This window comes from Amblyomma mixtum, chromosome 10, assembly GCF_055824585.1.
Source record: "Amblyomma mixtum isolate Tamu chromosome 10, ASM5582458v1, whole genome shotgun sequence".
Lineage (NCBI taxonomy): Eukaryota > Metazoa > Arthropoda > Arachnida > Ixodida > Ixodidae > Amblyomma > Amblyomma mixtum.
In genome coordinates, this window is record NC_143021.1 from 27376168 (window position 1) to 27391399 (window position 15232).

Here is a 15232-nt window from a genome sequence, read left to right on the forward strand (position 1 = left end):
CAAGTCGTCGAACGCCACGAGCTCATGCCCACTAGATGGGGCTATAACCCTACACCATCTGCTACTTTTGTCGACGGAAATAAAGTTAATCCTCCTCCTCCTAATACCAAAGCAGGTTTCTAGTGGGACGTAGTTTGTCCTTCATTCTTTCCCCTTCCTTGCAAATTTTCCACTGAGCTTAAGGTCACCAAGAGTTAATTACGCACGCAAATATTTTGTTTGGAAGAAGCTCTGCACCGCTGCTAAAGGAGCTCTTAATTGCAAGAAAGTAAAAATCTAAAATAATAACGGCAATAGTAGTTGTGACAGGAGCAGCTATTTCTGCTGGCGGAGAAAAACTTCAATCCCAGTAAATAGGACAAGGCGTAGCAGCCCCTTGAATAGCTATGCAAGCTGTCTTATAAAGAGTAGCAGCAGAATACCAGTGCTCTTGATGCTCTCCTATTCGCGTACGTACTTATATGCCTCACAAAGAACACATGAAAATTAGGTATTAATTGTTAGAAAATTACTCTTCGCCCCTCTTTGGCCTATCAGTTACTGTGAGAACGCACCTAGTTGCTTATGACAGCGCATGCAATGCCAGCGTGTCATTTCGCCTTTCTTCGGTCCTCATCAGGTACACTTATCAGCAACGTTACTGTCGTAATTTAAAGGCCTGTCCTTCGGAGGGCTGAAGGTGTTTTTGCAAACGCCGATGCAGTGTTCGCTGCGGTCATTACTACTACTGGTCATGCTTCTGCGCAGGTCACAAGGAATCACTCCTGCATTCCAACTGTCCCCTTTGTGGAGTTGTCTTTTTAGTACATGCGCAACAATTGTGCTTGGAGTGCTAATAAGCATCTTAACAGGTATGTGAGTGACTATTTCATTCGCATAAGCTTTGGACTTCAAATTTTTCGAAACACGAATCATTTGTTCTGCTAGTGCGACTAGACCTTGATCATGCGGTAAGGCTTTCAGCAATGCGGGCTTGGCGTGATCAGCTCAACTCAGCGGAATGCCAGCCTTACCGGACTTGCGATGTGCGCACAGCAGCACTTCTAAGAGTTTGATGATTTTCGGGGAACGCCATTTTACTCAAAATTAGAGTCGGTAAGCAATGCTGGCTTTTAAAAGTGAAGCGGTACTAGTACGGTCGGCGTCTGCTAAAAGAACTCACCAGACCGGCAAATAGCACAAAACACATTTGCTGTGATTCGAGCACGTAAACGACGGCAGAGAGTCTAGACGTTTCGGTACTCGGAACCTCTTCCTTGCCGTTCAGCACATCAGATATGAACCATTAATTATTGTTGCCAGCTTAAGAAGCTGACATGTCTCTGGTTCCATGAGGGAAGTACGTAGGATAGCGTCAGCGACGTTATGCCCCTGCTTCATGAGTTTCCGCGAATGTTGCTCTTCTCTTTCATGGGCGGAAACTCAGGGTCTGCATCTTTTTAACACTTGTACCCTTTGTTAGCTGTGCTGTAAAACAATCTCATGGGAATGCTCTCGCGCGCAGTGCGTCCACGTGAAAAAAAAATGCTACGACATTAGCGGCGCGACAGGCGGGAAATGTTGGCACTATTACCACATATTTTATCTGAGTGGTTCGACGCTGTGTTTTTGAGATGCAGCCGAAGGGTTGCATTCCCCTGGCCGTTGTTGTGAAGTTCGTGCCGAGACCTCCTATTTGTTATAGCGGCGCCCACGTTTTTTTTTTTAGTGCATGCCTACTCCAATGAAGCACTTCAACTCGCAGCCTTCGCGCAGCTAAATTATGGTTTTTGTCACCCCTCTGAAATTTAAATCCACGACAGGGCTGTTTACCGTAGAATGAGATTCGAGGTGGGAATTTTCGAACTGTTCGGCAAGTCGGCCTAGAAATTTCATATTTGTCCTTCCGGAGCGGCTGCAGTACATCATTAACAAATGTCGCAAATTTTAAGCACTTGAATATTCTAAATTCTTGATGCAAGATTACACCTCAGCCATGATTCCTCCTCATTTAACTTATAAAACTATATGTGAGACTCTGGCGGCAAAAATATATATCATAATTTTGTACAGGCTGGCCGTCTCGACAATGGATGATTTAAAAGTTCATCTTTATTATAGTGTCAAGAACAAGAAGACGACCATGAGGGCAGTGGTGCGGCACTGAGCGCTCGCGCTAGGGCCACCGCCTTTAAATTATTCCATCGTCATTTCTCATGTCGTTCTCGCTTCATCGGCTTCCCGTCACGTAACAATGTCTTATCTATGCTACATCGCTCTCACCATGCCTTATAAATTCATGATATGAAAAGAAAGTGTGCACAGAAGATACATCAGCACCTATGTTTCGGCGCTACTTCAGATATAATAAAAATTTGAGATGCTATCATATTTTTGTATTGATTTTGTCCTCCTCCACGATTTTTTCTTATATTGCAGTTTGCTGCTGAATAAAAGGATTGCAAAATACTAAATGGTAGTGCTAGTAATGCATAGTAAATCATAATAACGAAATAACATTCTAGGAATTTCAGTCTTATTGCACCTTAATCTTGCGACTGAAAACTGCACATGATTGGTATCTGACGGTCACCACGACAGCTGTGGCTCAGTATGCCAAAAGAGGAGCGCCGCGTGGGTCTACACTCTCGAAATCACGTGATGTGCACGCAGTGCATTCTTGCTCTTCTATACTTTTAACTTGCGTTAGACATCAGAGCCTGATGATCTTTTTTTTGCCTTCCCTCATGAATAAATTTCCGAGGACGATTATCTCTATGCATGATAAAATTTCAGGCGAGCACCGACAGCGTCCAGCACACGTCACTCATATCCACGGCTCCTTCATTAAACTCTGGAGAAAGCTGGGAGTCATGGATTCTGAGGAAATTATTGCGGTAAGTGCGCAGGTACAAAGCATAATTTTGACTTTCTATTTGAGATATCTTTGGGGGTATATTTGTTCTTCCCTGTGTGGCGTAATTGCCAAGAAAAGGGCCGCAAAATACATTACAATTGGGAGTTAGTAATTACTCCTATCTGAACTTTCGGTACATGTAAGAAATGGTCATTTTGGGAGGTGTGGATGCCGCTGGCGCACACTTTAACAATCAGGACCACACTTCAATCAGGAGGACCGGCAACAGGTCTTCTTCAATAGGGCTACACAGGCCTTCTTCAATAGCATACGAGCGGCTAGTCCAATGCTGGGTGTTATGGATTGCGCATAATGTTAAACACAGCAAAACCCGTCCGGGTTTCTTAACTGGGCTCCAAGATATAATGTGAAACCATTTATTCTTAATTAGCATGCGCTGAATTTGACTTCGCAGTGTCCGCGTAGACCCCAGTAGTAACCCTAGGACTACGGCTTCTTGAAAGTTGCTTGATCAACAGAGTACAAATGGCATGAAATTATCTGCGAGGAGAACGAATACTGACAGATTTCCTAATAAATTTCAAAGGTAAATAGCACAAACATCTGAGAAAGACATATATTCCACGTGCACGTTTAATACTAACTCACTTTACTGCTATCCACTAAAAAGACATCGCTTCTAGACGTGTGTTGCGAAACTAAATGCTTTCCGCTCCTTCCGTCATGTTACTCCAAAAGCTCGTTGCCGTGCTTGAGAACCAAACATACAGTCCAATGAACATAGCTCACGATCATTTCCTGCCTTAATCTTTAATAGCAGACAAATATCAGCCACAAACACCATGAATTTGCCACAGTGTCGCCCACACCCGATGTCTGCGATTCTAAAAATTTGTGTGCACCGCGAGAGAGAGTGCATTTATTTGACTTTTGGGGGCCCTCAGGAATGACAACTTTTCAGTTATTTGCGAGCCTCTAGGAAGAAAGGCCCTTTTACGCACCAGTGATGTTTCCGCGAAAAGCTGGCTAAAATAAAAAACCATGATCATGACATAAAATTCATCCTAGGGTTGCCATTTTCTTCGTTGCCTTTTACGACATTGTTATCCTAACACATTAATTTCCGTCGTCCTACTACGGGCAGATTACGCTATGAGAATTTCGGGAGACATCGATTGCACCTTCGTAATTGGCACGTAGCAAAATTAAGTACACTGAGCAGCTATTTGAAACGATTGCTGCTTTTTTAGTCGTAAGATTCAGCCCTCTGTTCTTGTGCTGAGCGTAGGAGGACTGAATTATATTTCTCTACCCACGATCCTTTTTCGTTTGCAGGATGAACCGAGAAGCACTGATAAATGTCAAACTGTGGCCTTATTGAGCAGCGAATGCCAACTCAAGCCTGAAGTAAAGGCTCAAGGCGCGGCAACTGAGAGCTCATGGGCGGGCGATGCGAGTGTCACGGAGAAGCGGTCTCCACGCATCAATGCGTGTCGCCAAACATCGCTTGTTTAAGAATTGAAAAAAAAAGAAATATTTTACCATAGTGATTTTGTGGTGGGTGGTGGTGGAGGTGGTGCATTATACAAGCGGGATTTGCCTTACTGAGGCTTGTCGGCAACTGCTCCGCCTTAGTCACTGATTTAAGAGATTGCGTCCCTATCACTAAACCATACGGCCAGTGTCCTGTAAACACTTCAGTAGTGATCTTGACATAATCCTCCCTTCGTTCTGGAGTCCTAAGTATACACGATGCGTGAGACGTCGTCCACGGGAACACTCAGTCCACTCAGGGTTTCCAGGAGTGCCTCCAGCTTGGCACGAAAACTCGGGCGCACTAAAACAAAATGGTTCAAGTCACTCATATCACATTAGGCAAACATTGGTTAGGCGGCGCACTGAATCTTATGAAAGCACGAGCTGATGGGCGAGTTGGTTATGCATGTTTGATTGAAGCAGCCCAATCTTATGCAACCATCCCGGCACATAAGAAATTTGTGCACACTCGGTACAAAGGAGTGGCTGCGTTGCGCGACAAGCCCCGCGTAACGCAAGCAAGTTGTAAAAGTGGCCGAAGTTTAGAAAAATGTTGCACCACTAGCTAGCTTCCTTGCGAAGCTGCCTCTGAATGTATAGATCACAGCCGAGAAAGTTGCTCAGTCTGGAAGCATTGTGTAATAATACGATTCGGCAATCAGCATAAGCTTAAAGGCTCCACCTTACTTGCTTTGAAGTTCCTGCAAATACGTTAGTTAAAAAGATATACAGATGAGTGTGAAGAGTTATCACGGTCTCTTTATATTTTTTACTCAATCTGTCCTTTTTTTCATTTTAAGTTCTACCTCAGACAGCTACGAACTAAAAATTTTCCCTGCGGAGGGATGTAAAGTCGCCAAGCCCAGTGTGCCTGAGCCAACTTTCACCACCTTGTCTTTTTGATGCTGCTCGGGGCCACCTGGTGGCAATATGACATACGAATTGTGAAGAAGCACACTTTTTCTGGTTTTCCAGCCACCCGTTCAATATCTATAGAAAATTGTTGAAATTACATAGAGATGGCGTTAACAACGCCACAAAAGCACCAGACTAGAGCCCCCGATGACGGCCGTCATAAGCGCACAAACGAAAAATATTGATAATTAGTATTGTTTTCATTAACTACCCTCATGGCTCAGTGCTTTTGCAATAGACTGCCGATCATAAGCTCGCGGGTCCGGAGCCCTTCTCTGCGGCGTCCCTCAAAACCGATGCGTCGCTTTGGGATATTAAACCCCACATGCCATGATTATGTCTTCTTTTAGTGCGTTTGACAGGCGCAGCTGTTGGTGCTTTTACGATTGGTGCTTTTATTTTTAGCGATTCAAGTAAGAGGCGACATCAACGCCCCTGCAGAAAGAGCACAGAAGGCTCTGGCTGCTGTTGACGTCACTCAATGCTACATAGGGCGCAGATGTCACGAGATCACGTGCTCCACCGCAAGACACCAACATTTAGGCTTGAAGTGAGCAACTGACATCGCCGTAAAAATTGTCTTTCACAAAGAACGTCCTGCATGGGGGGCCCAATTTGATATAACAGCAGTAGTTACAGGCCTGAAAGTGGTTCGAGCAGCTTTTCTCGCTCTTGGTTTTCACCCGTAAATGTTTACTGAGACTACGAATGGAAAAGACCCACCGGGAGCAGCCGTCGTACCAGGAGAGCGATTATGCTGGGCTCTTGACTGTCCACTACGTGAAAGCTGCACCGAATCATTTGTAAGTAAGCATGGTATCACCATGTCGCCAGAAAAAAAGCTCAGTAATTGTATTCTAGAGGCGCCATCTTATGCGCTACGTGCTGAAAGTTGCCGGCACCCCAATACCGTGCGTCATAAGCCATAAATTCCTGGGCGTGAAGTTTGACATGTCACTGTGCTGGTCCTGACATGTGCAACAGCTGAAAATCAAGCTCTGGTCTTACGCCTCTATCTTTTGTATGCTTTCCACAATCAGGAAAAGGCTAATCTACAACTTCATTACCACGACTGCGTGGCGCGCTCTGTAAAGGTCTTTTGAGCTGCAGTCTTCCAGCTCTTAAGAGTATTTCGCTAACCAATATCAAAATTCTAGAAGCTATGCATGCTAAAGCATCGCGAATCTGCCTCGGCCTTCCTGAAAACACCTCCACAGTGGGTACTCGAGCAGAGAGAAGACGTCTATCTGCATCAGTATTGTTAACGCAGGAGCTCCTTCGTGCCCAGCTGCGGTTTGTGGCTCGTGTACCTAACCATCCACTCGCAGAATACTGTGTAGAGGACATTTCTGACCTTCTCACATCACAGTACCAGCGCTGTGTCACAAACTCCTCCGAAGCTTGGAGGTACGCAGCATGGCAAATCAAGACCACAGTCCCTGCATTAAACGAGAAAAAAGAAACACCCCAGATCCTGCCCTTAAATACTTTGCTCTTGAGCATATTTATGGTTGCTACAGTGCGTACCGCCATGTGTACACTGATGGCTGTGTCCCATCCATCTCATGACCGAATGGCGTCTCGATTTTGTCAACGCGCACCACAAGACACTCAGTCGCAGCACCTCGACTACTGCTACCGAGCTGGCTGCTCTGCGAACAGCATTTAATTACATTCTACAACCGCCAACAGGGTCAGCGACTCTCGCGCTGCAATACAAGATATAAACTCCTCAGGAAGCCTTCAGGAGCAGATCGTCGATGATTTGAACAGACTACACACTGAGGCCTGTGAGCTACGTCACCGTATTCTGGTTCTGTGGTTACCCGCTCACTGCGGCCTCGCAGGCAACGATCGTGCTGACGGTGGAGCGAGGTCGGCGCATAGCAACAAATCCTTGCTCCTACCCATACCTTTTTCTCGTAGTGATGGCGCGCGACTTCTGGCTGTAAAATCCCGGCAGATGCAAAGCTCTTTGTGGTGTGATCCGCCGCGTTAATACTGACCCCTTCTTCGCATCGACCTCTCTTGTGAATTTCGCATGCCATGCAATATAGATAGACGTGATCGTAATTGCCTGCACCGAATTCGTCTCGATGTTGCCTTCACTAAATTCTATCTTTATAAAATTGGTGCCTCAAGTAGCCCTCCGTGCTCGACAAGTGGTGTGCGCGAGGACCTTATGCTCTTGATATGCCGCTGCCAAATCTTTAGACCCCATCGCAAAGCACTGTTATGTGCTTTAGGACTCCGTCCAGACGCCCCGTGTACCTGGAGCATGTCCTATGACTCTGGAGTGATGCGACTTCAGCTACGCAAGGGACAAAACATTGTTCGTGTTTCTTAGGGACATGGATTTAGTGGACATCCTTTGATAATCATGCGTGTTTGTGAGTGCGTGAGTGTTCAGTATGCTTCACGTCGCCTTTCTTTTTATGCGAAGCATACTACTTTAGCTACCACTTCAGCCCTTCATCGTGGTTATGCGCCTTCAAATCACGTGATACACGACGTCACACCACGTGACACGATGACGTCACGACAGTATAGAAACGGGGGCCCATCTCGCGCCGTCGCTGTGGTTGTGCGCCTCCAAATCACGTGATACATGACGTCACACCACGTGACACGATGACGTCACTACAGTGGAGAAACGGGGGCCCACCTCGCGCCATCGCTGTGGTTGTGCGCCTCCAAATCACGTGATACATGACGTCACACCACGTGACACGTTGACGCCACGACAGTGGAGAAACGGGGGCCCATCTCGCGCCGTCGCTGTGGTTGTGCGCCTCCAAATCACGTGATACATGACGTCACACCACGTGACACGATGACGTCACTACAGTGGAGAAACGGGGGCCCACCTCGCGCCGTCGCTGTGGTTGTGCGCCTCCAAATCACGTGATACATGACGTCACACCACGTGACGCGTTGACGCCACGACAGTGGAGAAACGGGGCCCACCTCGCGCCGTCGCTGTGGTTGTGCGCTTCCAAATCACGTGATACATTACGTCACACCACGTGACACGATGACGTCACGACAGTGGAGAAACGGGGGCCCACCTCGCGCCGTCGCTGTGGTTGTGCGCCTCCAAATCACGTGATACATGACGTCACACCACGTGACACGATGACGTCACGACAGTGGAGAAACGGGGGCCCACCTCGCGCCGTCGCTGTGGTTGTGCGCCTCCAAATTACGCGACACGATGATGCTTCGCATTCTTCAGGCTTAACCAAGTTAAGCCTCAGCCATTTTTTCTCTTTTTCTCCCTTCTTACCCTCTTCTTCCACCCTCACCTGGAGTTGTATGCCAGGCCCCTAACCATGCAGGCCTCTCCTTTATTCATTGAAGTCTCTCTCTCTCTCTCTCTCTCAGGTGTGCCAGTTGGTCACCGTGCTACACGGCGTGAAAGGCGCAAGGACAAGAGACATAGAGCCCCAGGAGCCCCAGAGACATAGAGCCCCGGTCCCGCCTCTCAGTGCCTCTCGTCTTTCAACACGAAATGATTCACTTAACTGCTCGGGAGCAAAACGACATGCGGCAGCGACAACTTTAACATTGCCAAGCTTAGAAACGCTCAGTTCTCATTGAAACTATAAGCTTTGCGGACAGAACAAAACGAAATCAAAGCTGGAAAACTGCAATTTGCTTTAAATGTCTTCCTTAAAGGGGTTAGTAGACATAGTACTTTAGAGATGAGCTAACGTAACTCACAAACAATGTCCTCTGTGCTCCTCTTCAGTATATTTAAGTTCGACACCTGAAAATATTGCGCACAAATAATACAGTCGAGCGCGGGAGTGGGGGGAAGGGGGTGTACTTCCGATAGACTACACTGGAAAACGCCTCAAGGAGCACACAATTCTGTACACTACCGCCTGACACTACCGCCTGCGAACTTATGAGCGTGGTTGCCAAGCATAAAGGTGGCGCTCGCGAAAATTAGGATCGTGGCTGTGGCTTCGAAGATCAACAGCTGTAACTGCGTGAGAAAGACATAGCAACTCATTCGCACAACGTTCCGGGGTGTTCTCGTCCTCCTCCTCCCGCTTTATGAAAAGTCACCTATTTCATGAACAGAGAGGTCGTACTCTGGAGCAGAAACGTTGGCTACAAAGAGGCCCCGGAGGACTTCAGCATTCAGGCGACATTAGATCCAAGAAAGAGAAAAAAACTTCAAGTTTATTATGCTGGATGCGGTTCACTTCTCAGTTTCCATTTTTGCAGCGAGAAAAGAATCGTTAGCGTCCGCAAATTAAGAGTTAACCGAAAATAAAACAATGCGTTAAAAGAGAAAGCTTTTATATTTGAACCACAACGCTACCAGCTCTGACTTAAATATTTTATTTTGTTCAAGACAAAAGTAAAACTTAGAGGTCAAAATAACATAGCGTGGCGAAATAACCGAGAGGGGCATCAGTGGAATCAACACTTGGATACACTGCAAATGCAAATGGATGACTTAACAGTGGCTAAGAAAATAACGTAATTCAAAAATTAAGCACCGCTTGTCCACTTCAATACACAAGAAAAAGCACAAAAGTCGCCAGGTTAAGCTAACAGGTCTACCATCGACGAAGTATCATGGTGTGCAAACAGCGACTTGCAAAGGAGATCAGATATCACTTTGAACGTCTGGGCCCACGTTAACAAAAGGGGCCACCAGTTTGTAACGACAGTGAAATCTCAGCGTAGGAGTAAGGTCTTTTGCAAACTGGAAATAGAATTCTTAGTAAGAGCACGTCACTTATTGGCCTTGGCCACTATGACTTCAATAGTAAAATACAAAAGAACGTCTGCAAAAGCTGCCACAGATCCATGACCAAATATAGCTAGGTACGAAGCTTGGCACCCACCTCGGTTTCCTTGCTTAAGAAGGATATTTCAATATTATGAGCCCAGCTTTGATTAGGGCAGTTCAAAAATTATCTCTGCCGCCGTTTGATGCCAGAGAGCAAGGCTATCGTAAAAATGTGAAAACGCCTATGAGACAACGTCACACAAGGTGAATCAAAATACAAACAAAACAGATGAAAATAACCGCAGTTTTCCAAAGTTCTCACCACTTCCTTATAAATTGCACAAGATATTGCTTATAGATTACGCAACATTACACATGGTAGTCAATGTTAGTTGGTGTGCACAGAAACTCACAGTACCGTCGTAAAGCTTAAAAAATTCTAGCATCGCAAAAAATTATCGTATCAGTCGAAAAAGGTGCACTTATTACTCGGGTTCATCCGTGATCCTTCCGGGCAGCGGAATGCCTTTGCGAAAGCCGCTGAGTGGCTCACAAGTTTGTTGCAGTCAACCGAGAAGGGGTTCTTGACGTCCTGCCGGGTGCATGTCATGTGGCAGATGGTCATAAAAAATACCTTCTCTTCGTTAAGCTCGCTGCTTATGTGCGTTGTGTTCCCGGCTTCGCTGGCTGCGTCGAGGAAGGCAGAGTGGGCTATCTGCAGCGCCGGTATTTCTGGAAACACACTCCTGCTGCCGGCCAGCTCGCTGTTGTTAAAGCACCTATTTTTGGCTTCGAAAACAGCCTGCGAGCTTGCGCTGAGGAACGAGTCAACCAGCCGTCCATCTGGGTGCCATTGGAGTCCCTCCTGGTCGAGAGCCTTGACCAATTCTAAGGCGAGCGAAAAGCCAAATCCGCCATAGAACATTGCCAGAGTGCCTTTGCTGTAAAATAGCGGGCTAGCCACTGCACCGATCGCGACACCTACGGTGTTTTCCACGTAATCGTACTCGAAATACGGCAGGCCATAGTTCTCCGGCATCTCAAGCACTGTGTCAAACTCCGGCGTTCTCTTGATTGTTCGAAAGCTCCGGCGCGAGTTGATGAAGTATTCGCCAAACGACTCTTGTTTTTCAGGAAACCCTCGAAATAGCTCCTCCAGCTTTGAGTCGTTGAGAAATTTGGCCGGAGGCCACAGCCGCAAACTGGCAGCGCGCAGTTTGTCAGTGGCCAAGGATCTGCTCTCTGAGTCCAACCAAATCGAATCGTTGAGCAAGTGCACTGCCGTCGATACAAGGCGGTCGAAGCCGGCGTCGACCAGTTCCTTGTCGTTGTGCGTTAGCCGCGACGCAAAGCGCAGGGATAGAAGGAGCACCCTATAGGGCACCTCGATGTGGAATCCGCAGAAGGCGGGTCGCAAGCTTCTGGCTGTCCTGTGGTCGCCGTAACGCGAAACCAGAAGGCTGCTGTCTGACACAGGGGCATAGTGCTGGGCAAATTGCCACCCTAGGAAATCCACGATGTCATCGTAGGTGTATCTCTTGAACAGGTTGCTCACGGTCTGCAGAAAAAGTACATTGGTCGTAACAACAATGTCCTGATAGGTGAGTTCAGGGTTCAAGGCGGTACCGGCCTGAATTTGTTGCAACCATCGGTGGGAACTTATGTTGTTTGTGTACAGTTCGAGATCTCCTATGAGGAACACGGCCGAATGTTTTGGCGATGCTTGTAGCGCCTCATTGATGGCCTCAATAATGTAGCCCTCCATTTCGGCTGTCTGAAGCGCCCGTTTCTTGTGAGCTGATTTGGCGTCACCAAAGAGGGCCACGTAGAAGTCCATCCAGTACTTGTAGTAGGCGTCTTTTCCGTCTCTTATGACAGCGCGGTGCTGCTGGCGGTAGAGGGTAATCAGAGGAGACGGCGTCAAAATAATGTTGCGCCTGCCTTTGTATACACCTTTATACATCAAAGACACCCTCACCTTGAACCAGAACGGAGCCTGCCAATTGTAGGCCAGATTTACAAGCACGCCAAGCGCGTCGGTATCTTGTTTTGGTGGATTCGGCCAAGGCAGGCTGAGATCGTTCAAAAATTGGCGGAAATGCTTCAGGTTTGTTCCATAAGTGGAGGAGTTGCTCATGCAAGACTGTAGCATAGCCAGTGCCTTGTTGGCCACGGGAAATGCCTTGGATCCTTCCTGCAGAGTGATGCTCAGGTCCAGGAGCCATGAGTAGACCATGTCTACCATTGCAGACGTGTCAAAATCTCTGATTTCTTCTCGTTGTCTGGGCGGTGACCAGTTTGAGCAGACGTGGGCACTGAAGTCGTGGCAGGGGTCAATCTTTGTGCTTCGAGTCTCTTCGAGAAGGCTTGCGTGTGAAAGGCAGTCGTCTGTAACGCAGAAGCCGCTTTTTAATCTCGGCGTCGTCGTCGTGGGGATTAGGAAGAAGAGGGCGCCTAGGAAAAATAGCATGGTCGCTATAGCAACGAGGCTGATGAGAATCTCCCTTTTCAGGAGCACTCCTGCGCTGCTGCCCAAGGTCTCGCGAGGACTTTTCACCTGAAGACGAAGAGGAGCTTTGTATTACTCGACCCGGAATTTCAGAGTTATGTCATTAAATATGAGAGTCTGTTAATGGGCCCTTTCTAGCATTCCAGTGTCCTGTTAGGGTAAAGAAAATCTTGGAAAGGGTGAAACACAAATTCAAGACAGTGTTTGTGCAGGGCTAAAAATAATTTAGGTAGCTTCAGCCTAAGATATCAGTGGTATTTTGACTTTCACGGTGTTACAAATGAACGTATTACTTATAAGTCTGAAATTTTCGGTGAAGGCGGACAGGTTTTATGCCAAAATGAATGAAAGATATAATAGTAAAGCGTTGCACAAGTGATAATAATTATAAATGCGAAAGAGTTTAGTAAGCCCTGTCAGAAGAACATGCGTACTTTGAAACAAATTCTCTGATTGGTGGAAACAGGTCACGTGATCTTGAGCTGTGAGCAGACCACGGACCGTTGCAACACTCGATGCAATTCCAACGGGCCCATCGTGGCGCTGCGCATGAGCCCTAGGGGCGCTCCGAATGAGGAAACTGGGTCGCACAAGCCCAACCGGTGGCCGCGTTTGAAGTAGCCTCCATCCTCGACAGTGCCGCTTAACCGCTGCGCCACTGCGCCAAGAGTCGTACGAGGCCTCCCCGCGATCATGAATGCCATTGAAAAGGTCGTGACGCCATGAACACATCGTGACCACCAATACATCTATGGTAGAGCACCGCCAAAGTTGAAGATGTGAGGACACCAAAATTTTAGTCTCCCACCCTGAAGAATTCCAAGGACACTCAAAACTTTGGTAGGGCAACTCCCATTTTTAATTAAGGGGATTAGTGGGTGAAATCAGCTCGATTAGCAAGTTGAGTTAGTCACACTTCACGTGATAATAAAATAGAATGTACTCTATCATTTTTGAAGGCTATAATTCTTGCATACCAAATAGAGCCAATGCAGCAGTTTCCAAGCCAAGTTTGGGCCCGAAAATTGCAAGAACATTAGGCACTCCTTATAGACACCATAGCTGGCAATCTAAACGATATAATATTTTTTTAACAATATGGCTGAGAAGGTCCCTAAGTTTCTCTGCTTGCGTTTCATTTCCTTTCCCGCCCTGAACCAAACGCTACATGGCGAATTGTCTCCCGCTCGAAGTAGCGCTCTCCTCCAAATGTTTATCCTAAAGCGCCCTGCTCAGAAGTGAAATAAAGCTATTGTTGGCGTCAGTGCGCGACACCATCTACTTGTCGTCCGTTGCATCAGGGCGCTCACCTTATAAAATAAGATGCAGCTCAATTCTTACCATTCCCTGTTATTAGAAGACACGGCCGCATGAAGTGTTCAAATCGGCAACTTACCCTGTCGACCAAATTAAAGTTATTCAGGTCCAGCCAATTGGGACTCAAAATGGTGCTCTTCCTTGGAATCGCCTTAGAACCCTTGGTGCGAGGGGCCGCGTCCTCGGCAGGTGCAATATCCGGCACTAGGCCGGCGGGAGCCGGGTCGCCTGGTGGGACATCTGCGCTCTCCGGGTAAGCCAGGCAAGTCTCGGCCGCGTCTTTTTTGGTAGACATCGTGGGATGAGCGCCAGGAGGTTGGGTGGAGGTCAGCGTGATGATCACGTCCCCCTGCTTTGTTTCACCACCCGAGGGAGCCTCTTGCACGCCGAAGGCCACTTGGCTGGTTTTTTGCCGCGAGTGCTTGAGATATGAAGCTTTGTCCCGAGCTTGCTGCGATGGCTGATTCTCTGCGACACGTTCAGGATGCGGCGCTTTACGCCTATCAGCATCGCTTGGCTTTGCAGGCTTCGAAGAGGGGTCGTCTGCTGTTTCCACTTTGATGGTTGCACCCGTAAGGCGGCTGCTGGAGCTGCCAGCCAATAGGCGTCGACTGCGGTTGTCATCAGTACTAGTTGACGGCCTGCGAGGCCTCTTAATGGAAGATCCCTTTTTGACTGCCTCCTCGGTACCTTGCGGAGGGTGAGATTCGTTCTTTTGCTCTGCGGCGGCTGTCGCGCTGGGCCTGCGTCTCTTACGAGTGGACATCTTAGACATCTCTCCGTCTGGCTTTGAAAGGCCACGTTCCTTGTCGTGAGCACCTGGTCCAGAAGACATAACGTCTCGGCGGCAGAGTATGGCGCAGTCCGAGCCTACAACGAACACAATGATGCGGAACTGTATAAGCCAGCCACATATCGTTTGTGTTTCCTAATAAAGACGGACAGACATCTGTTACACAGCTCTGGTAAAAAGTTAGAAAGTGGTTTAGTTTATCCTTTCAGAATCAGCTATCAACAGCGCCCATCGCTACTTCAGTGGAAATGCATAATAGCCTGCAGAAAAGTACATCATACTGCACTCCATACTACTTCACGGCGACACGTAAGAAGCACGAAACATGGGATGCCGGAAATAAAGTACAGTAGAGCCAACGCCTGCAACCTTCTCTTTCTGAGGTTATATGCTTGGCGCTGCTTTTTCTTTTCCGTGCTTGCCATATCCTGTTCCACTGAGCAGAACTAGATTGGCAGAGCGTTGAGTACGGAGCACCTGTAATGAAGTATTTACAAGCGCAGTCGTGGCCACTCCGCGTGTGCTCGCAGTTACTGATGCATAGATGGCTGCCTC

At 47.5% G+C, this 15232-nt stretch overlaps 2 protein-coding genes across 2 annotated transcripts in view; one reads left to right on the plus strand and one right to left on the minus strand.

Annotated features, from left to right (window-relative positions):
• Positions 1-4154, plus strand: part of LOC149325444 (sodium-coupled monocarboxylate transporter 2-like) — a 79002-nt gene extending 74848 nt beyond the window's left edge. The window contains exons 14-16 of the mRNA XM_089564286.1: positions 748-851; positions 2776-2876; positions 4146-4154. Coding sequence (XP_089420412.1) covers positions 748-851; positions 2776-2876; positions 4146-4154 — 214 coding nt within the window. The remainder of the gene's footprint in view (positions 1-747; positions 852-2775; positions 2877-4145) is intronic.
• A 6367-nt stretch (positions 4155-10521) lies between these two features.
• Positions 10522-14719, minus strand: LOC149325445 (endothelin-converting enzyme 2-like). Its single transcript, XM_089564287.1, has 2 exons — positions 13964-14719; positions 10522-12615 (listed from the first exon to the last, which is right to left on the minus strand). The coding sequence occupies exons 1-2, from the start codon at positions 14717-14719 to the stop codon at positions 10522-10524; spliced, it is 2850 nt and encodes a 949-aa protein (XP_089420413.1).
• Positions 14720-15232: the final 513 nt, after the last annotated feature.